Here is a 21,440-nt window from a genome sequence, read left to right on the forward strand (position 1 = left end):
CTCTCCGGAGCTCTGGAAGCCCCCAAAGCCGTCCCACGGCATCCCCATTTTCTGTCCCCCCACAACTAGAATGGCAACACCATGACAACGGGGCGTTGGCTTTGCCCACCTTGTCTCCCCACTTTGGAGAACAGAGGCTCCCCAGGGAAGCAGCATGGGAGGGCGAGCCAGACCAGTGAGTACGTGGAGGGACACAGCAGACGGAAGGACATGGCAGACGGACGGACACATCCCGTGGATCTGCTCCTTCCTCTGCCGGATGCTGAGCCCACATGGGGCCGTGGTGGCCACAGGCCTTCCCAGGGTCCAGGGCGGGGAGGAGGCAGGACGCCGATCCCACACTCAGAGCCGTCAGGGGCGGGCCGTCTGTTGTTGGGGGCGAGCCGTCCGTTGTGGGGAGCGAGCCATCCATCACAGGGTGGGAGGGGCGAGCCATCCATTGTCTGTCTGTGAATGGACACCTGTGTGTGGTTTTCACACGTGAAGCTCATCATAGCGAGACAGTGGAAGAGAGGTAGGATAGAATATCCCGTATCCTGGAAAACTAGGTAGCCCTTCCTCCTCCTGGTTCTGTCGCTCGGGGACAACCACGGTCAGCTCTGGAACAGAGGGAAGGGGGCCTGGGGGTCAGGAAGCAGCAAAGCCAGGAGCCCCCGTCCACACCAGCTCTGCCACTCGCTGGCTGGGGACCTCAGGGGGTCAGTGAAACTCTCTGTTTCTTCAGCTTGCTCTTCTGGAAAACAGAAATCACAGGGTTTGCGAGGGTTCAGCAAGGGAATGTGCTCCTGGTGCCTGGCAGGACACCTGAGTGGACAAGCGGGTCAAGACTGAATGAATGAAAGGAAGAAAAAAATTCACAAAATGTTCGTTCACGATAGTTCATGAAATGTTAGTTTCAGATAGTCAATAAAAACATAGCCTTCTTTTCTTAATAGCCAAAAAATCACCCCAATTTCTCCAAAGAATCAGATGGACTCCCAGAACCTTGGATGAGAAGGCAGGGGTCCAGACGGGGATGCCCGCCCCCCAAGGATTCTCAAGGAACCCCGTATCCTGGACCACACTCCCAACATCTGTGGCTGTTAGGATGACTCCCACATCCCCACACATGGAGATTTGCACCAAATTGCCCTCCCTCCCTCCGTCCAGGGACCCTGGGCGGAACCCGTGCCCTGGTCTCTCGCTGGGAAGCACGTCCCTCCCCAGCCCTCCTTTCTAGCGTGGGAACGACCAGCAGTCAAGACCATGAAGAACGGCATCCTCCAGCGGCGGCCTGTGGCGTGTTTTAACGGGGCCCTGTCGCGCCCCCAGCCTGGCTAGATTGCTTCCATCAGGTCCTGCCCGAGCCCCTGCAGGTGTGGAAGGGCGGGTTTCATTGGAGATGTCACCCAATTAAGAGTCTCCACGCTCCGTTCTGATGGGGCATCTCTGGGCTTTACTAATGAGGAGCTCAGACAGCGGTTTTGACTGCCGCTCGGGAAAGAATTGTGCCATAAACAGCCCTCCTTGGATCCTGAATCTTTCCCCACCTCTCCGTGTCCGCATCTCCAACGCACCTGCGCCTTTGTTTTCTCCAACAAAGGACTGTTAATTAGTACCAGAACCTAGAGAACTCTCACTCTGAGTGGGAGCCCGGGACCGGTCCCGGACTTGTCTCACGCCCCGGGTCCCTGGCGGGGTCCACAGACGCACGCCACTTGAGTCACCAAGACGCCGCTCCTCCCGGCGGGGCCTCCAGATTCCACGCAGCACTGTAAATATTAAGTAAGGTCGCCAAGAGTCTATCGAGGCAATAGTGGGGCTTGGGGGTGTGCCGGAGGACCGGGTCACTCAGAGGAGGGCACAGGTTTGTTGCCACCTCGGCTGATGTTTCTCGGACAGGAAGAGTGTCCTCGGAGAAATGAAGTCAGTGATGGTTCGAGCATGGCGTTCGATTGATTAGGAAGAAACCTGGAGGGAGAAGCAGGTTTTATGCTCCCTGCCATAAATGAAATGACATGAGAGAGGTTTCAATGTTTTGCTTTCAAATGGGATTTTTAACATTTTTGAAACTGTGGGTTTTCTCTGGAGAAGGAATGTCTAACGGATAGTGAATATCCATTTTTTAATAGACTTTTTTTTTTTAAGGCAATTTTAGGTTTATGGGAAAAGAGAGCAGGAAGTGCAGGGAGTTCCCATACACCGCCCTCCCCTGCACGGTTCCCCCCACCATTCACACCTTGCGTTAGTGTGGGATGTTGTTACAGCCGATGAGACCGTGCTGATGGATGATTATTAACTGAAGCCCGTAGTTTGTATTAGAATCACTCCTGATGTTGCATTTTCCGTGGGTTTGGACAAACGCATAGTGACATGAACCCACCGTTATAGCATCACACAGAGTATTTTCTCTGCCCTGGGAGTCCTTCCCGCCCCCGCCAAGCCCCCTTTTCCAGAACGCCGTAGCGCTGGGGTCCCGCAGCGTGTGGCCTGTTCAATGGGCTTCGTCCACGTAGTGATCTGCATCTGAGTTTCCCCCGAGTCATCTCATGGCTCCTCAGTTCACTGAATACTCACGTTTGAAGCTAAGGGAAACGGAACGTGTGCATTTCTCCCAGGCACCCACCGGGTGCCGGGCGACCTTGGGGGTAGGTGCTAGAGGTCACAGGGAGGCTCAAGCTTGCAGACTGGTGGCAGTGGCTGGAGCCACGATGAAGCAAGCAGGGCGGCAGCCTTGGGGACGTAAAGGACAGCGGCCAACAAGCTGCAGGGACGGGGGCTGGAAGGGTGGCCGGCGCGGGGCAGGAGAGAGCATCCCCGTGCAGAGCCTGGAGGTAAGCTAACACTACACGTCGGGGAGAAAGAGGCCTGGTGGCTGAGCCGTGGACCGTGAGCAGGGGGACAAGCCGGGGGGCCTGCGTGGCCGATGGTGGAGATGCTTGCACCACACAGGACCCCTGAGAGTGTGCACCCCGCTCTCTCCTAGGACGTTGGAGACAGTTAGGCGCTGCTGGGAGGCAGAAGCACGTGCACACTCTGCACAGAGCAAACTTGGGTGATATCATTCATGCTCAGACATGAAGAACGCACTGAACCAATTTAAAATGAATTAGCTCAGCTGTGTGTCGCCGCCCCTGCTGGTGTGGAGGCGAGGGACAGGAGGAGAGGGGCCCCTGTCTGTGGTCTGAGGTTCGCAGAGGAGGCTCTGGTCCCCGTCAGAACCTCACACACAGAGCCAGGCGTGGGGCGGTTCCGACGGGACGACATGTGTGACCCAGCTGGGGGCTGGGAACTCTAATGGCCAAAGGGCCAGGGCACCTTCAGGCCGGGGAGGAAGGGTCTTCTTTGGTTTGAAAGCACATCAATTTAAAGTTTAAAAGGCCCAGTTGAAATCCTGACGATGTTCATCTTGTGGACATACTGTCCACGGGGCGGGCTGTCCTGGTCCTCGTGGAGGGCAGCCTCGGACCCCCAGCATGAGGACGTCTGCAGCACCAGGAGCACGATCCGGCGCATGAACACCCGGCTCCCGCGTCCACATCCAGGGTGCATCCTCCTGGGTGATGTGCGCTAGCCATCTGCACGGGGGGCCTGCCTACCCCCCTTCCTCACTTGCACAGCGTGGGGCTTGGCACGAGGCGTCCTGCTCTGGAGAGGGTCAGCAGGTTCACCCGCACGCTGCTGGAAATGACACTTTTCCAAGGTTTGTAAACATATGGCTGCTTTGGGAATGTGCACTGAGCAGAATGACAGCAGAGGAAGATGCAACCAGCCACGAGTCCCCGCGCTCCGTCCTGGCCCCAGAGGGACCCTCGAAAGGTCCGGGCACGTCTGTGGGTGGCCCCGCTCAGGCCGACTGCTCCCGGGGCCCCAGGCTGGTGGGGCAGCCCCTTCCCGAGTCGTCAGTGCTGACTGCGCAGTTCCCACGGCCCGGCCTTCTCTGCACCCCACAAACGGGAATGCTGGTCTGCTGTGCCCGTGGGCAGAGGTCCATCGGGAGACCGCGTGGAAAAAGAGGCGCGCATAGCCGCATGTCTGTGTTTAAACACACAGGCCAGAGAACAGCCTGGAAGGACACGCCAGGGTCCCAGTTGCCCGAGGTTTCCGGGAGGTGCCTGGGCCTTTGGAGCAGCAGACCTGAGGCCTGCGAGCCAGCCCCTCCTGAGAGGGTCCCGCTCGAGCACCGCCAACAACCCACCAAACCTCGGTCTGCTTTTTATTAGCACCTGGCCCCGCAAACTCTAAAGATGTCCAGGATGAAGGGGCAGACTGCCGCTCATCACCCTGCCCCTGCCCCCGGAAAGCCCCAGGAGTGAATAAGCTCCAAGAGAGAGGGGTCAGCAGCTGAGATGAATGCTGGAAGGCTCCTCAGAGGAGGTGCACACAGTGGTGAAGGGTGTTCCAGGCAAGGCTTGGTGCTTGGAGCATTCGGCCAGCAGGGAGGAGATCCGCCGTCAGAGGGCAGGGCGGGGGGGGGGGGGCGGGGGTGAGAGCAGCCCTGGGCATCCAGCCGCTGTCCTGTCCCACTGTCCTGTCCACAGCACCCAGGGGGCAGGGCTTTAAATTGGAAGAAGTGCTGAAAGCCGTCCGAGTGGGGCCCGTGGTGGCCACTTGGCTGTCCTCGCTGAGACTTTAGCTACAGCCTCGGGCTCACGTCCCTGAGGCACGGGTCCCTGCAGAGGGGCCTTACTCTGGAGAATCAGTGGGAGAAGAGTCGCCCTTCGGGGCACTCGGCACAGCGTGGCCCCCACCAGGGCCCCTGCCCATGACCTCCTTTCCAACCTTGATCTTCACTCCAAGTTCCTGCTGCCCAGGGCTGCCCCAACCCCCTCCGGCTCCCCAGCACCTGGATGGTGCCTGGACCATGGAGGTGCAGTGAGTGTAGGATGGAGGGAGGGATGGTCTGAAGGAAGGAAGAGAGGGAGGTGGGAGGAAAGAAAGAAGGAAGGAAAGAAAGAGGGAGGGAGGGAAGGAAGGAAGGAAAGAGGAGGGAGGGAGGGATGGGGAAGGGGGAGGAAGGAGGGAAGCAAGGAAGGAAGAGAGGGATAGAGGGAGGAAGGGAGGGACAGGGAAGGGGGGAGGAAGGAAGGAAGGAGGGAAGGAGGGAAGGAAGGAAGGGAGGGAAGGAGGGGGGAAGGGGGGAGGAAGGAAGGAAGGAGGGAAGGAAGGAAGGGAGGGAAGGAGGGAGGGAAGGGGAAGGGGGGAAGAAGGAAGGAAGGAAGGAGGGAAGGAAGAGTGAAGGGAGGGAGGGAGGGAGGGAGGGATGGGGAAGTGGGGAGGAAGGAAGGAAGGAAGGCAGGCAGACTGTTGGGTGAACTTAGCCTCAGCACAGTCCCAGCTACAAGCTCACCTCTGGCTCATTTGATCTTTCTCAGTTCACCTAACAAGAAAAATACTAAAAGGGCATGTTTCATAACCACAACGCAATTTCCAGTAGGAGACAGAGCCTCCGCGCCTGTGAATGTCAGGCGTGCTGCTGCCGGTGAGGAAGCGGGTCCGCGCCCCCCGCTCACCGGTCCCAGCACACCAGGACCCGCCTCGCTCTTCTCACCCAGCGAGCAATTAAACGTGATGGGGGTAAAGGGTAAACGTCGAGCCTCTCGGGGAGGGGGCTGCCGTGTTTCCTTTCGTGGGCAACCGTCTCCCGCACACGCCGCGGATGAGCAGGGCTGCACGCGTCTGCTGAGAGCCAGCGATGAGCCAGCAAGGCCAGGGCAGAGGAGGGGATGCGTCTTTAAGCAAGATTTTGGCTCCATCCTGCAAAAACGAAAGCAGCCACACACAGTGAGCATCCAACCGTCACGATCTTCAGATTTCAGGACCGGCCAGAGCCCGGACCCTGAGCCACAGATCCCCGCACTTGGAAAAGACAGTTTTCACACGTGAGATTCGCACCAGCTACAAATTTCATGAATGCACGAAATTCTAAGAAAAACGTAACAGCGTCAGGCGTGCTGCATGCTTTGCATTTGGGGCATCAATTGACGAAATATTAAAAGTGCCCAGGGCCCGTAGGGAGAAGGATGGCGTGTTGTGGGGGGTCAGTAAGGGCTCGTGGAGTTACTCAGATAAAGGAATGCATTCCAGAGCGTAATTAGTTGTCTTCCAACGAGTTCGGTTCACTTCTCAATGCAGCGGGGGGCTGGGGCAGTTCATTTTCATGGTGCCTTCCCGTCCTGGCGTTCTGTGGGTTTGGGACCCTCCTGGGAAATGCTGGAAACTCCTGGGAGCCATGCAGGGCCCCCCCACAGACACGCGGCTCCCTCAGATCTTAGGCAACTGTGTCAGTAGCTTCTAGAATTCGAGCTCGGATGTGGCCACTTCATGAAGCGTCCCTGAACACCTGCGTGCCCTCCCCGCCCCTCACTTAGGACCCCAGGTTTCTGCACCTTGTACGCGCCCATGGGATCATGCACCTTTCTCCGCGATGTCGGTGCGTCTGTCCCCGTCCCCCACCGTGAGCACTCTGGTCTGTGCGTGGGACAGGGAAGGTGAGAGACGGGCCCAGGGAGGGAGAGGGCGGGGGGCGAGGGCTGGTCCTGAGGCCTCTGGGGGGAGGGAGGTCCCCCCGCCGTCAGTCCTTCAGCCAGGAACTGGGGACTCAGGGAGCCCCAGAAACTGGTTTTTAGGGACACAGAATTCACATGCCGTAAATTTCCCCATTTCAAAGTGAACAGTTCAGTGGCATTCAGTACGTTCACGATCTTAAGCAGTCACTTCTATGTGGTTCCTAAACGTCTTACCACTCCGCAGGAGACCCCATTCCCGTCAGCGGCCGCTCCCGTCCTCCTCCCCCAGCCACCACCCATCTGCCTTCCGACGGCTGGCAGCGTCTCTCCCGTGGGCACGGGCAGTGGGGACGGTCACCAGGTGGCCGCATAGGCAGCAGGGCATTTAGGGAGATGCCGTCAGGGCCTGCAGCCAAGCTGGATGGATGACCCATGAGAGGCCCCGCGGGGGCGCCAGGACCAGCGTGGGTGGGTCTTAAGGTTCCTGGGGACGACCTTGTCTCCCAGTGCCCTGGACACGCCCCTGCCCAGGCCCCCAGCTCGTGTGTCCCTGCTGGAGAGACCCTCGCCCACGTCCCTTGACCTGCTCCTCTTCCTTCGCTCCTTCTGTTCCTTCTGTTCCTGGTCCTTGAAGTTCTGTGTCCCCAGCAGACGGATCTGTGGGGGGTTGTGGAGCCTTCTGCTCAGGGTCCTGTGAGCCACTTTGTAGCTAGATTTTGAGGACATACCTCTGAAGTCGCAAGGGTGGGCTCCCAACTCTGCTCACTGGGCTGTTCCTATGGCCAGAAAAGGTCGTGACCCTCTCTTAACATTGGCCCCAAAAAGTAGCGTCCTATCCACTCAGGACCCTCCCTCAGTTCCAGAGGCTGCTGAGTGCCAGGTGGCCCTTCCCCCCCCCCCAAGGGAGAGCTCCAGGCAGGCGGGGATTACCTGGATTACCAAGGGTGGGTGTCCAGGTCAGCAGACTCGGAGAGGCCCCTCCCTCAGCCTGTCCCTCGGAGTGTGTGGCTGGCCTCTGCCTGCTTGTTTACCTTCTGGTCACCAGCAGCAGCCCCTGCTGTAGTCACGCTAGTTCTCAGGTCCTTGAGACCCTGAAATGCCTCTGCCACAGGACCTTTGCACATGCTGTCCATGTGGCCTGCCCAAGCCTCACAGGAGCGCTCTCATCCCTCGGGTCTTAGAGGAAGCACTCCTCCCTGCCCTGCCAAGTCTGAGTCAGGCTCTCCCAGAACCTGGCTCCTTCTCCACTGGCGTGCCTCCCTTGGGAGCCTTGCCTTTCTGATGTAACGACTTGGTTAATTTCCGCCCCACACTCCAACCCCTCCCTGGCAGTGACTGTGTTTGGCTTTTGCTGACCCATCTCCATGAGCGAATCCTGTCTGTAAATGGGAGTGAGTGAGGCTCCCACCTGGGTGGGCTCTGCGTGTGCGGAGTCACCTCTACCACAGGACAGGGCCCCCTCATGGGGGAGCAGACCGGGGTTCACCCTGGGGCAGGGGAGGCCACAGAAAGCCCAACCGCTTAAATAGGCCCCCCGAGTGGGTGTCAGTCAGGATGCCCGGTTGATGGAGACTAACACGTACACAGCGTGGAGGAGACCGCGTCCGTGACAGATGGCTGGGCAGGTGCGCCCCTGCCCCTTATCTGGACCAGCAGCAGCGTCCCTGCCAGAGGGCGACCAGCCTGGAATGCCGATCAGACTCCGCTTGGCTCTACGGACCTCCTGGCGAGGGGCGGGGGAGCCGGGAGCCGGCTGCAGCAGTGAAATCCTGAAATCCTTGCATGTTGGGGTGCTCGGCCTTCCCCGGTGTCCAGCCGGGGCTGCTCCGGGACTCGTGCTTCCCTGGTGCGTCCTGAGGAGCCTCTAGAGCTGCTGATGCAGACGCCGTCTGCGCTGTTTGTGGAATGAACGACCCTGTGTGACCTTGGCCGAGAGCCATTGCTCCCCTGGGCCTATCTCCTCCTCAGGCTAAAGGGTAACGTGCATCCTGTCCACAGCGTCAGACAAGCAGGCGTTTACCCGTCTGTCCCGCTCCGGGCAAGGCTCGTCCTGGCCACCGCAGGGGCAGAGACAGATGCTCGGAGAGGCCACTGCTTGTCAAGCACAGAGCTGGGCTCAGGCCGTACCCCAGAGGCGCATGGCTGCAGTGCACACCCACCCCACGGCACACGCGGGCCAGGACGGGGCGGTGGCATCGGCCAGCAGCGGTGTTTGCCAGACCGGGCGCGGCCAGGAGCTCGCCTCCCCACCGGCCCGGGCCGGTCCTCGGGCGGGCAGAGGGCACGAGTCCTGCCCGCAGGCCCCGCTCCCCGGCCTCCCCAGCGCCGGCTGTGCAGCCGCCACCACCGAGGAACAGAGGCAGCGGGGCCGCGGCCGTGTGTACTTAGATGATTGGATTTCATGTCTCTCAGGACTGCCGTCTCTTGTCAAGTGTGTTTAAAACTAATGGAAGTAATTAGCAAGCCGCAGAGAGCCGCGTGTAGCAGGAGCGCTTCGATCCCGCGTCGTGGCCCCAGGGCACGGAGGCAGCTCCCGTGCAGGCCTCCTTCGGCGGAGCCCCGGGGCGGGGGGGTGCCTGCCCCCACAAAGTGACTTTCCCCTCACGGGTGGTGCTGGGGCCGGCGTCCCGGAGGGGCTGGGGCTGCTGACGGCCTGCCCGACTCCCCGGGGGCCTGGGACGCTGCGGCCTCGGTGACCAGGAGCAGGTGCCGCCCACGACCTGTTTCCCCAAACGCCGGCACAAAGTTCCCTCTCGAGGACCGAGGTGCGCACAGAGCCGGACGAAGGAGAGCCGCCCTGGGGGCATCTGGGTGGCGCAGTCGGTTGAGCATCCGACTCGTGGTTTCCGCTCAGGTCATGATCGCAGGGTCCTGGGATCGAGCCCTGCATTGGGCTCCACCCTCAGCATGGAGTCTGCTTGGGATGCTCTTCCTCTCCCTCTGCCCCTCCCACTCGTGCTCTCTTTCTTTCTCTAAAATAAATAAATAAAATCGTAAAAAAAAAAAAAGAGAGCGTCCCCCTGCCAGCTCAGCGTGGTGTCGGGGACCCTGCGGCACCGCGCCTCCGGCTCTTGCCACCTCCAAGAAGGTGCAGTGTCTCTGGGACTCCGTTTCCTCATCCGCAGAACGGGGACGCCACCCGCCAGCTGTGCCTAGCGGAGCGCCGGCGTCTGGGAGGCGGGCCAGCTCCCGAGAGCCCCAGGTCGAGGCAAGATAGATGCACAACCTGAATCTAATCAGAGCAGGAGCTTTTCCGAATTTGCTGGTTTCATCTGCAACATCAAGGGAAACGTTTCTTCTAGAATCTTATGGGACTTTAATTTTTTTTTCTGAAAACTAAGGGAGAGATGAGATCAAAAACAAATACATGGAGGAAAGTATTGACTGAACATGTTAATATTGGGCTGCTCACCCTCACGGCCTGGGATGCTAGCGGCAGCAGCCTTGGGGGCTCTTTCCCGCGGGGACCGTCTACATTCAGCTGGACCAGAGGTGTCCTTCCGCCGCCCCGTGGTCCCTGCAGGCCCCGCCATTCTCCCCAGGGCTGAGGGAGAGGGTGCACTCGCAGCGGCGTGTGGCATTTCTGGGCCGACACCGGCCATCCCGTCACGGCCGGGGTGCCAGTGGGGGTGGGGGAGCAGGGCTGCATTGTGGGGAGGCCTCGCCTCCTTTCATGCCAGCACGGTCCTCGGCCCCAGGGACACGGCGGGAAGCCAGGACAGCGGCCCTGCCCTCACATGCTTGACAGTCCCGGCGGACGTGGGCAAGGAACAGAGAGAATTCCAGACGAATGGGATGGGTGGTGCACTGTGAGGGCCAGCGAGTGGGGCTGCTGTAGCCCTGGGGTCCAGCTGCTTCCCATTGAGCGGGGCCGACCCTGCCAGAAACCCACAGGCTCCTGACCACACCCACCATCACACAGACCTTAGTCCCAAAGCTTGGCTGCCCTGAGTGCTGTCCCAAGCCAGTCTAGAGGAGCTCGAGGGCACGCGGGCCCAGCGGCGGCACCCTGGCCCTAAGGGTGGACAGGAGAAGGAGATGTTCTGGGCCACATGGAGCTGGCTTTCCAGAACTCTGAGATCTGCAGGGGGAAGCCCCCTGCATGCCAGGGTGGCAGGGGGTCCAGGCTGCAGGGCCCGGTGCCCATCGGTGCCCCTTCCCACATGAGCACCATGTTAGTTGGGGCGACCCCTTCCCGAGAGCAAGCCAGGTGACCGGTGGCTGCAGCCAGGCTCTTCCACGTGCCCATAAGGGTCCCCAGGCGAAGAGGTGGCCTCCCCAAGACCCACAGCTCTGCTCTGGCGAAACTGGCCAGTCCCTGTCAGACAGCTGGAAAGACGTCGACTTTTAAAGCCCCCGAAGATCTTGTGGACACCCCCGTGGGGAGGCGCCGGTTTTATCCCGTGGGCTTGCCTGCTGCAGGTTGCATGTCACAGCTCTCTTGATGGCCACATCTTTGGTGTCTCCCCGCCCCTGGGGACGTGCGTCGTCTGAAGGGTCCCGGTGCACAGGGCTCCAAATTTCCCGCTGGGTCCACACCTTTGCTTCCCTCGACGTCACCCAAACTCTGCGACTTTGTTTTAAATACAACGGTGTCGACATTTAGTCTTGACGAAATGCAAGCCCTCCCGCCGCTGTCCAAGGCTGTTAGTGTTACTAGAAATTCGCATGTAGACAAAGGAGCTTATTTATGTATTTTGGGCTCATCTCCCAACATTCATAGAACCGTCATGTTTATCTTTGTCCGTGACAATTGGGTGTCAGGAATGACTGATGCGCTGTTGGTTGTTGATTTTAATTTGCTTACCGTCAGGGCGAGTGGTACTATGAGAACAGTGTGGGATTTTCTTGTCAATTGAAAGGAAATGCGATTATTCCCTCATCGTCATTAGGGGATGGATTTCCACAGAGCCACAACCCGCCCAAGCCCCAGTTGCGCTCAGCATCCAAGGACCGGGTCTGTGCACCTGGGGGGGCCGACTCCCACCCTCTCGGGCCAGACGGGGCAGAAATTCCTGGCATCGTCACATTTGAAAACATTTTTACACCAAACGCATGAGTGGGAGGTAACAGGGAGACGTCTACAGTGAAGTATGCGAGATATGGGAACATACACGTCATTTATTATTTCAAGGCAGGCAACAATAAAAGGTGAACACAGGGGAAAAACACTTTATCAAATGTAACAGCAAAGTGCTTTTTTTAGTTTCTGGAATAAATAGTAATTAAATCATGGAGGCTGTGACAGTGAAATTGCTTAAAAAAACAATCCTCCCACCGTAATTGCTGAGATACCCACACTTTTATAAATACTAGGTAACGTGACCCATCGTTTCTATCAGCGGAATGTGACGCCAGCTGTTGGCACCCCCTCATTTAGCGTGGCATTGGCGACAGCTGCAACTGCACTGATGTGGTCCCGGTGAACGCGCGGCTCCCGAGGTGTCCTTCCCAGCCCAGGAATTATGGGTGGCAGGATGACGGAGTCACTGGGAGGGGCTGGAGACGCGGTGCCAAATTCCTGTGTGGGGAGCAAAGCTACGCTCCTCCACCACCCCGTGTCCCCGCCGCTGAAGGCCCTGGCCGCCCCCAGTCCCGCCAGCCCGCCCTGACCGAGTCCGCGGGGGTCAGGTTGGGTCCCTGAGTGGTAAAATGCACCAGAGAACACAGCAGATTCAAGCCCCAGTCAGAACACCGCCTTCCCCGGCTCCTTCCCTGCACTTGGCCCTCTTGGGGTGGAAACACAGATCCGTGGGGGCTTTCGAGTGAGCTGGCGGCACGAGGTTTGCAGGGCTGAGTGGGGAGACGGCCGAGTGGGTCGTTCTCAGGCGGGCACCCCCGCGGCGTCACTCACAGGCCCAGGGACACAGACGGGGAGGTGGGTGTGCGCAGACGGAGAGCGGCCAGCCGCGGGTTAGACAGGAGAACAGCGCAGACGGAGAGCGGCCAGCCGCGGGTTAGACAGGAAAACAGCGCACCCTTTGCTGTTTTATGTCCTTCCGCAAAGGCCAGTAGCTAATTCCCGGAGCGGGAGGGATAAAACACAATACCTGAAGGTCGAAAAATCGGTTAATCATTATTTTCCCCGTGTTGCTCCTTCGGAGACTGAGAACCCGTGGCTGAAAAGCAACCATGTGAGCGTCTGAGCCACCATTTCACCCACCGGGCCGGTCCTGACCCTGTCTCTCTTTCCACTTGCAGTCACGTTCAGCAGCTGTTTGGGGACCAAGGGGACGCGGTATGAGACCAACAGCCTGGACTTCAAAGTAGAGGCGGATGGGACGGTCTTTGCCACGCGGGAGTTGCGGATCCCCTCCGAGCAGGTGGCATTCACCGTGACCGCGTGGGACCGCCAGACGGCCGAGCGATGGGATGCCGTGGTGCACCTGCTGGTGGCCCAGCCCTCGTCCGCCCACTCCACACACAAGGTGAGATGTGACCACACGCGGGGCTTGGGGAGCGAGCGTCCTTCCTCCCTCTGCAGAGGCTCCCCAGGTGCGGGACACCTCAGCGGGCTGTGCAGGCCCCAGAGGACCCTCTGACCTGCCACCTTCCTGAGGGACGTCTGCCTCGCGGACGGGCGCACGGGCCGCACGCCCGCCGTAATGCATGGCTCTCACCCCCTTGACGGTCTTAATTGCTCTTTCCCGTTTCTCGCTGGGCACCTGACATTCTGTAGCCTCTCCTGAGTGCAGCTTTGGCCTCAGGCATGGGGTTGGCGGGTTAGCAGGGAAGTTCCAGCCAGGTTGGTCCCTGTGACAGGTCCCAACTGCTCAGTGCCCGGGGGTCAGCCCGTGTGCTGAAACCCTCACAGCTGACAGGGGGCCTGGGGGACCATCAGAATTACTGTGGTGCCGGGTGCTGCGCGTCAGCAATGGAGAACAGACGGCTTGAAGCCATGCCTTCAACAGCGGTCCCGGGCATCCCCTCAGAAAAGAGCCCTGGGAGGTAAAGGGTTAAAGCACGTTGATCAGTTTCCTTTCTGTAGATTTACCGAGAGCCTCACACGATTAATGTGTTTCGTGGACCGCGGGGGCAAGCAGACCGCAAGTTTCCCAAGCCTGCTGGTCAGAGAACCCCCCTCATAGAACATCTTGTAAGGCAGGTCTTTGGGAAAACAGGGACCTGTGTTTTGTTTCGTCTTGTTTGTAAACAACTTAGAGGTGGTTTAGGTTAGATAAGAGAAAGCGGTGACTCTGGTGGGTAGCTTTCCCCCCGTGATGAGCTGACCCACCTGGGAAGGACGTCGAGTGCCCTCGTGGGGGTTTAGGTTAGATAAGAGAAAGTGGTGACTCTGTGGGTAGCTTTCCCCCCGTGATGAGCTGACCCACCTGGGAAGGACGTTGAGTGCCCTTGTGGGTGTGTTGAACCGTGTCAACAGCAGAACCCCAGCAGCTGCGAGCCTCCCCATGTGGATGCTAAAGACCCCAATAGAGACGGATGCGGCTTCCATTCTTTCCTGAGTGCTGATGACGAACCACGTGCTGGCGAGAAGGCAGTGAGCAAGGCGGGCCCTGGGGCGCCCCGGGACGCGGCCGCGGGAGGGGCCCTTCCCCCCAGGCGCGGGGCCAGGGGCCGGCAGTGTTGAGGCTTACATCCCTGATTGCGATGCAGAAGCTACGGGCCTGTGAACAGAGGATAGAGGTCCTTAAAGCCTGTGGAAGGCCTCAGATAAAAGGCACTAATTGAAAACATAATGACACCTTTTGTTAGGGTTGTTAATGAAGCAATTTCTGATGCAGTTAATCCCCTGATCCTCTCGGAAGGTGATTGCAATTAGACAGTCCTCAGTTCGAGCGCCCCTCCAACCCCACGTCAGGCTGGCCCAACCAGCACCCAAGGAGCAAAGAGGGAGACAGAGAATCCACGTCCCAGGCTCAGCCATCCCAGTGAGTCCAGCTGCCAGGTGCCATGGGGCCACACCCCTGCATGTATGAAAGGTGGGCAGGGTCTCTACAGCCCACCCAACCAGCCCTTCTCTATTTATTTCAGGTCACCTGATGGCTCCCTGTTTCTTCTTACTTTCAAACCCAAAGTTCCTTGTCCTGACTTTTTAGGACCCTATCCTAGACATCCACTCCCCTGACCTTCAGAACATCTGGAAGTGGCTCCTGTCATTGTCCCCACTTTACAGATAGGGACGCTCAGCCATGTGACTGCAGCCCCTTTCCTGCATGGGAGAATCAGTGTTCTAGAAAGGAGTGAAAACTGACTTTCTAGGTATGGCTGAGCCCAGCTTCATAAAGGAGCCTGGCTGCCCTGGGTTATGGTTTAAGTCAAGTCTTCTCCAATTTACTGGCTGATGCTTTGGGACAAGTCACATGATTTTGCTAAGATTTACTGATCTGGAAAATGGGACAACAATAGGGTTGTCACAAGTATTATATGAGATTACATGTCCTACAGATTGCAGACTCACAAGAGCCCTGCCACAAGGATGCGGCTCTTACTGCTGTCATCGGCATGGCCCCAACCCTCAGAGTCCTGTGCCTATTGCAGCCACTGGACCCCCCCCAGGGTGGTTCCTGGGGGCAGGAAGGAGGGTCTGTGTGAGACACTGAGTCACTTAGTTGGTATGTCCTTACAGAGACCAATGCCAAACTTTGAATAATGTCACTCTCTATAAATGGATTAAGGTGATGCCGTATTGCTTATGTCCCTAACCACCTGTCAGAATCAAATGTAAATCTTCTCTGGTGGAAGGTATCTCACTGGGCCTCAAATTATACCCATCTTCTCTTATATACAATGTCTAGAACTCGGCTGAAAATGACTGGGCACCCAGTGCGGATGGGACAAGACCCACAGTGGCTCCAGGTAACGGAGTTATCGGACAAAGATATTATAATATCTATGCTTATGGTTTCAAGCACATTGAAGACAAGATTTTGACAGAGAATTAGAAGAATAAAAAAGAATTGGGCAATTTAGGACAGAAAAATATAACAAACAAAAGAAAAAGCTCACTGGGTAGCTATATCTACAGATTAGACGCAGTTGAAGAGAGAGTTAGTGAAGCAGAAAATGTCAGAAGAAATACTCAGGCTAAATCACAAGGAGGTAAACAGAAGGAAAACACAGAAAGAAGAGTAAGAGGCACTAGAGAAGTAGCAAGAAGTCCCAGCACGTGCGTGTTTGGAATATGAGGCAGGGGATAAAATGGAGCAGAAGTAACATTTGAAAAGATAATGGCAGCAAATATCCAGGCATCACTTCAACATGCCCCATGAACTCTACGTGGGATAATATGAAGAAAGGTGCACTCAGGCACGGTCTTCATCTGTTCAGGCTGCTGGAAGGACGCACCGTAGGCTGGGTGGCTTGTGAGCAACAGACATGTGTTCCTCGAGGTTCTGGAGGCTGGAGCTCTGCCATCAGGATGGCGGCATGGTCAGGTCCCCAGGAGGGCCTCCTGCCGACCGCTGTCTTCAGACGTCTTGTATCCTCACCCGACAGTGAGCAGACAGAAGAGAGTCACTAATGGGCACCAGTCCCATCTCAGGAGCTCCACCCGCATGACCTCCTCTGATCCTAATCACCCCCTGGAGGCCACACCTCCTGACACTGTCACCCTGAGGATTAGGTTCCAGCGTAGGAATTTGGGGACACACACATTCAGTCCACAACAGGCATTTTATGGTAAAACGTGTAAAAACCAAAGTCACTAGAAGCAAACAGAAGCCAGGTGCGGGGAAGGCACAGTGGTGACACGGGAGCTGGCTTCTCATGGGGACAATGGGGGCTGGAAGGCAGTGGGTGGTGACAGACACAGGATTCTGTTACCCAGTAAAAGTCCCCTTCAGGAAGTGCCCCAAGAGACTCTGCCACAGGTTGTGTTCTTCAGGCAGAAACAGGACGCTTGGAGACAAAAGCCCGGAATGAAAAGCCATGAAAAGATTAAGTAGATGCAAATAGCCGTGAGCAGGGCGGATGAGACGCTGCACGGGGCGTAAGCTACATGACAGGTGGGAAAGTGGGCACAGAGTCGGAGGGTCCAGGCTGCTTGCATCATCCTGGAAGATGATGGAAATCGAATTAATACAATACCCAGATAAGACAAAGACCCCTGTTATGAGGTTTTGGAAAATCACCACAGGGTCATGGTCACTTCAAGTGACACATCACTTGAAGACGCACATGGAGTCCTGGCCAAAGGAGGCGGCATTTCACGTCAGAAGTAAATCTGAACTTGAGGAGTGACCTAAAGTCTCTGTGGTGTCTGACCTTGTACTCAAGTGATAAAAACATGTCTGTCATAATAACAGATCTTCATTTTCCCGTGGGATTCTCATAGAACTCCAACATGATTGCAGAGGATGCATTATGCTCTTGCCGGGTATCTTAATAATGACCAGCACTGTGCAAAGGAGAGCTAAACCCTCCCGCCTCCTGGGTGCATTTCCTGTTCAAATGTTTTCACGTCTTTGAGTTTGCAAATTTCGGCAATATTTTTTAGAAGTGCCTTAAATAATATAATTTGACCTTTTCGTCTGTTAACAATGTGAATTTTCAACCAAGTAATCTTTTTTTAAAGATTTTACTTATAGAGTAAACAGGAGGGAGAGTATGAGGGGGTAGGGTAAAGGGAGAGGGAGAAGCAGGCTCCCCACTGAGTAAGGAGCCCAAAAAAGTAGACTTTCTTAAACAAAAAAAAGTCATAAGATTGTTTAAGTTCTAACATAATAGCTGGGAAAATAGAATACTAAAACTTGCTAATCCAAAAAATGGAAGGAAAGAATAGAGGAGCTCTGTGTTTCTCTTTGAGAAAGATGGTGGATTTGCAAGTATATGTTAATTATAATAAATGAAAATAGATGAGCTCTTGTAATTAAAAGAAAACAAATTGACAGATCAAAGAAAAACCCCAGCTATATACAGGTCACAGAAGACAGATCTAAAAAGTGTAAGGATGGAGAAAAAAATGAAAGTAAAAAGACACAGGGAAAATACCATGTAATTCTCATCAGAAGCGAGCTGGGTGCTCGGTTAATATATGAGTCCTAAATTTGAGTAATTTGCACTGAGCGCTGAAACCGGCGGGAGGAGCCAAGGTCTAGGGTGTGCAGCCTTACGTGCGTAAGAACGGAAGGAAGGTGGAAACTGGCAGGCTACACATTTACCTCAAGAAATTAGGGAAAGAAATAAAATGGAACAAAGTAGAAAGAAGGAAATAGTAAAACCAAGAGGAGAAGTGATAGAATCAAAATAATAGAATTCACAGACAAGAGCTGATTCTTTAAACTCCTGAGCTGATCGGAGTAAGAAGGGAAACCACCAGTAATCCTTATCAGGAATGAAAATAGGGCGTCGTGACCAATCTCACAGATGGTTTCAGTGTGTTATGTACCATTTATGCCAACGTATATGGAAACATACCTGAAATGATAACCTTCTGGGAATGTACAACTCACCAAAACTAACCCGAGAAGAAAATCTGAACTGTTTTGTTATTACAAACAAATTTAAATTCAAACCCGTGTCCCGAGGCCATGCCCACACATTGTGGCTGGGCTGAAGTTCTCCCCAAACTTGTCCAGAGCCCCGAACAGGTGTCTTGTCAAAACCAGCGAGAACCCTGAAGGGGCAGGAGGACAGCGGGTTGCTGTTCGCCAGGCTGCTCGTAAATAGATGAAAAGAACACCTGAGCAAAATATTAACAAGCTCAAGTGCACCCATGTTTGCGAAGGACAAACCATGGCTGCCCTGGTCTGTTCCAAGAGCCAAAGATCACTTCAACACTGGAAAATGAATACGTGTAACTCAACATGGAATAAAGGACGGATATTGCACGACCATCTGAATATCCACTGTTAAATGTAACTTCCATTCAGGATGAAATATCCAGCAGATTAGGAAGAGAAGGGGCCGCCCCTAACCTCATCCAGGGCACACAGCGCACAGCCAGTGTGCCGTGGGAATAGTCGAAGCCCGTCCTGGCGTGCGAAATAGCACCGGACGTCCTTACATCACCCGCCAGAGCTTCAAGCCGGCAAGGTCAGGCAAGAAAAGGAGATCCAAATAAGCAGAACTGGCGATATGTGTAGCTTACAGGATTATGGATGTAGAAAATCGGAAACAGTCTGCAGAGACTCTGTGGGGCTGGGTGAGTGAGGTTCGTTAGCAAGAGTGCTAGGTGTGAGAACAATCATACCTCCGCGCCAGGAATAAATAGTTAGAAAATGACATTTGAGCCAGATGCCAGTTACGATAGCATTGAGGATGATCATACAAGCAGGAATAAATCTAACGAAACCTTCACAAGACCCTTACATGTTGCTGAGAACAATTGAAGACCTTGAAAACCACAGGAGTGTGACTGCTCCTAACTCAGAAAGCTTGGTGCCGCGGTGACATCAGCTGCCCCCAGAGGCCCCTGTAGACTCAACAACACAATACCAGCAAAAGTCACAGAGTATTTTGTTCACTTGCTTGTTTACAGAAGGGCAGACAGATGACTTTAATTTTTTTTTAAAGATTTAGTTATTTGAGAGAGAGAGAGAGAGCAGGGCGTGGGGCAGAGGGAAAGGGAGAGAGAATCTCAGGCAGACTCCACGCTGAGCAGGGAGCCCCATGTGGGACTTGATCCCAGGACCCTGAGATCATGACCTGAGCTGAAGGCAGACGCTTCACCAGCTGAGCCACCCAGCAGGCGCCCCTCGATGACTTTAAATTTTGAAATGAAAATGCAGAGGAGCAAGAATAGCCCAGAACAACACGAAAGTGGAGGACTTGGTATTTGGGACGTGGTGAGGCGTATGAGCAAACCAGAGCAGTTTCTTGACCTCAGCGTGCTGGCATTTGGGCTGAATCATTCTCCACGGTGGGGTAGGCTGTCCTGCATGCTGTAGGAGGTCCAGCAGCATCCCCGGCCCCCACCCCTAGACCCCAGCGCCACCCCCACCACCCCCGTTGCAACCAAAGCTCTCTCCGGTCTTTGCAAAATGCTCCCAGGGACAAAACCGCCCCCGTTTGAGATCCACTCAACTACAGTAATTAAAATGGGGTGGTTTAGGAGCAAAGGTGATCAGACAGGCAATGGAGCAGAATGATAAGCACAGAAAAAATATTTAATGTTTTTTTTAAAAATCATTTATACACCAGAAGTCACCCACTTCGCATATCCAGTCTGATAAACCTTGTCAAAGGCTCATGGTGCAGACACTTGATTTTTATAAGACTAGCACTCCGGGGCCAAGGTCAGCACACTAGAGCCCGCGGCCAGATCTGACCTGCCACCTACCTTTTGATGGCCTGCAAGCTAAGAATGGTTTCTATATTTTTAAGTGGTTGTATAAGTATCTATATTAATATCCTCGCTTTCACATCTCGGCCTGCAATGCCTAAACTACTTAACTATCTGACCCCTTAACAAAAACTTTGCCAAGCCCTACCTAGGATCGTGGAGGAAGGACTGTCTTTTCAGTAAATGATGCTGGACCGATGAGGTGTCCTTAAGGAAAAAAGGTGAAATGACTCCTAGCCCACCCCACCCCCAAAATCAGTTCTAGGTGGGATTTTCTTTTTAATGCATGCTGAGGGCTTCCTGGCTGAGTTTGGGGAGGGTGGGGAGTTCAGATGGGGACACAGTGAGCAGGGGTGCAGCTGACAGGAGGTCCTAGACACACAAAGCACCCTTTCCAAGGGAGCAGTGTGCAGGATGGAAAGTCCCAGGAAGCTCTTGCCAAAAGGAGCTTTGAAGCAAATCCCCCAAGGACCAGCACGCAAGGACCCCCTAATTTCCCGGTTCCATGAATCCCATTTCCCTTGCGCCCGAGTTTCTCCAAGTGCAGCCTCCCCGCCCAGTGTTTCGGCGACTTGATGGAGCTGGACGAAACTGACGGCTCCCCAGTGAGATGAACCATAAAAATCTGGCAAGTTTTCCCCTTTCCTTCTCCTCTCTTAGCAACCACTCAAAGGTGGCCTTTCTGTGGGTAACACCAGCCGTGCTGGAATCTGGAATAACTTTTTTTTGTGCAGTCTTGCAGGAAAGCTGATAGCAATTCAATTAGAAAATGCAAATGAGGTCACATATTTCCCACAGGAGTGCTGGATCGCCCCCGGGGAATCCGAGCAATATTCCGGCCTAACAGTAAATACTGAAGATAAAGTTTCGCACTCGGCTGTCCGCTGACAGGCTGCGCTCGCACTGGAAAGTGGCAATGGGACCTGTGGGTATAGTTTGCAAAAGAGAAACTGTTGTTTATGAAACGAATCACGGCTCGTAACGTGCAGGTCAGCGTTTATGAAGGACACACTCAGCCAAGCGGCACCCAGACCCGGCCGGGCCCCGCGGCCGGCACCCACCGGGCTCCCCGCGTGGTTTCTGCTTCCTCACTCAGACGGGCTGAAAGCGTCCCCCTGAGAAGCCTGTGTTGGGGTCCTAACCCGCCGTCACTCAGAATGGACTGTATTTGTAAGTAGGCCTCAGCAGACATACTCGCGAGCAGATGTGTGCATGGAAAGGGGGAAATCCGGGCACAGACAGGTAGACAGAACTCTGCCAAGGGGAAGGCAGAGAGTAGGGGGAGGCTTCTACAAGCCAAGGGGCGCCCGAGATGGCTGGCCACCAGCGTCCCCGAGAGAGGCCTGGAGCAAACTCTCCCCCACGGCCCTCGGAAGGAACTGACCCTGCCCACCACACCTTGACCTCGGACTTCTGGCCTCCAGAACAGGGACAATAATGTCTGCTGTCAACGCCCCCTAGGCTGTGGTGCTTTGGTTCAGTGACCGCAGGACACGCTCTCACCAGGGGTGTGGCCTCGCCCGCCAGCTGAGCGGAGTGCAGATAGACCCCATGAAACCACTCTGCCCCCCGAAAGGCAGGATGGGAGTCCCAAGCCGGGGTCCTGCCCAGGGCTCCAGACACCCTCAAGTCCCCTTCATACAGCTGCTCGGGTCCCCAGCACGGTGAGGACAAGTTTGGCCAAGACCTCTATGCTTTAGGGCTGTGGT

The 21,440-nt window shown here is 55.7% G+C and overlaps 1 protein-coding gene across 1 annotated transcript in view; it reads left to right on the forward strand.

Annotated features, from left to right (window-relative positions):
* The window catches only part of CDH4 (cadherin 4), a 530,242-nt gene that overhangs the window by 374,834 nt on the left and 133,968 nt on the right, over nucleotides 1-21,440 (forward strand). Inside the window, exon 3 of the mRNA XM_036105351.2 lies at nucleotides 12,690-12,916. Coding sequence (XP_035961244.1) covers nucleotides 12,690-12,916 — 227 coding nt within the window. The remainder of the gene's footprint in view (nucleotides 1-12,689; nucleotides 12,917-21,440) is intronic.

The sequence above is a fragment of the Halichoerus grypus genome, chromosome 10 (genome assembly GCF_964656455.1).
Source record: "Halichoerus grypus chromosome 10, mHalGry1.hap1.1, whole genome shotgun sequence".
In the NCBI taxonomy this organism is placed as follows: domain Eukaryota; kingdom Metazoa; phylum Chordata; class Mammalia; order Carnivora; family Phocidae; genus Halichoerus; species Halichoerus grypus.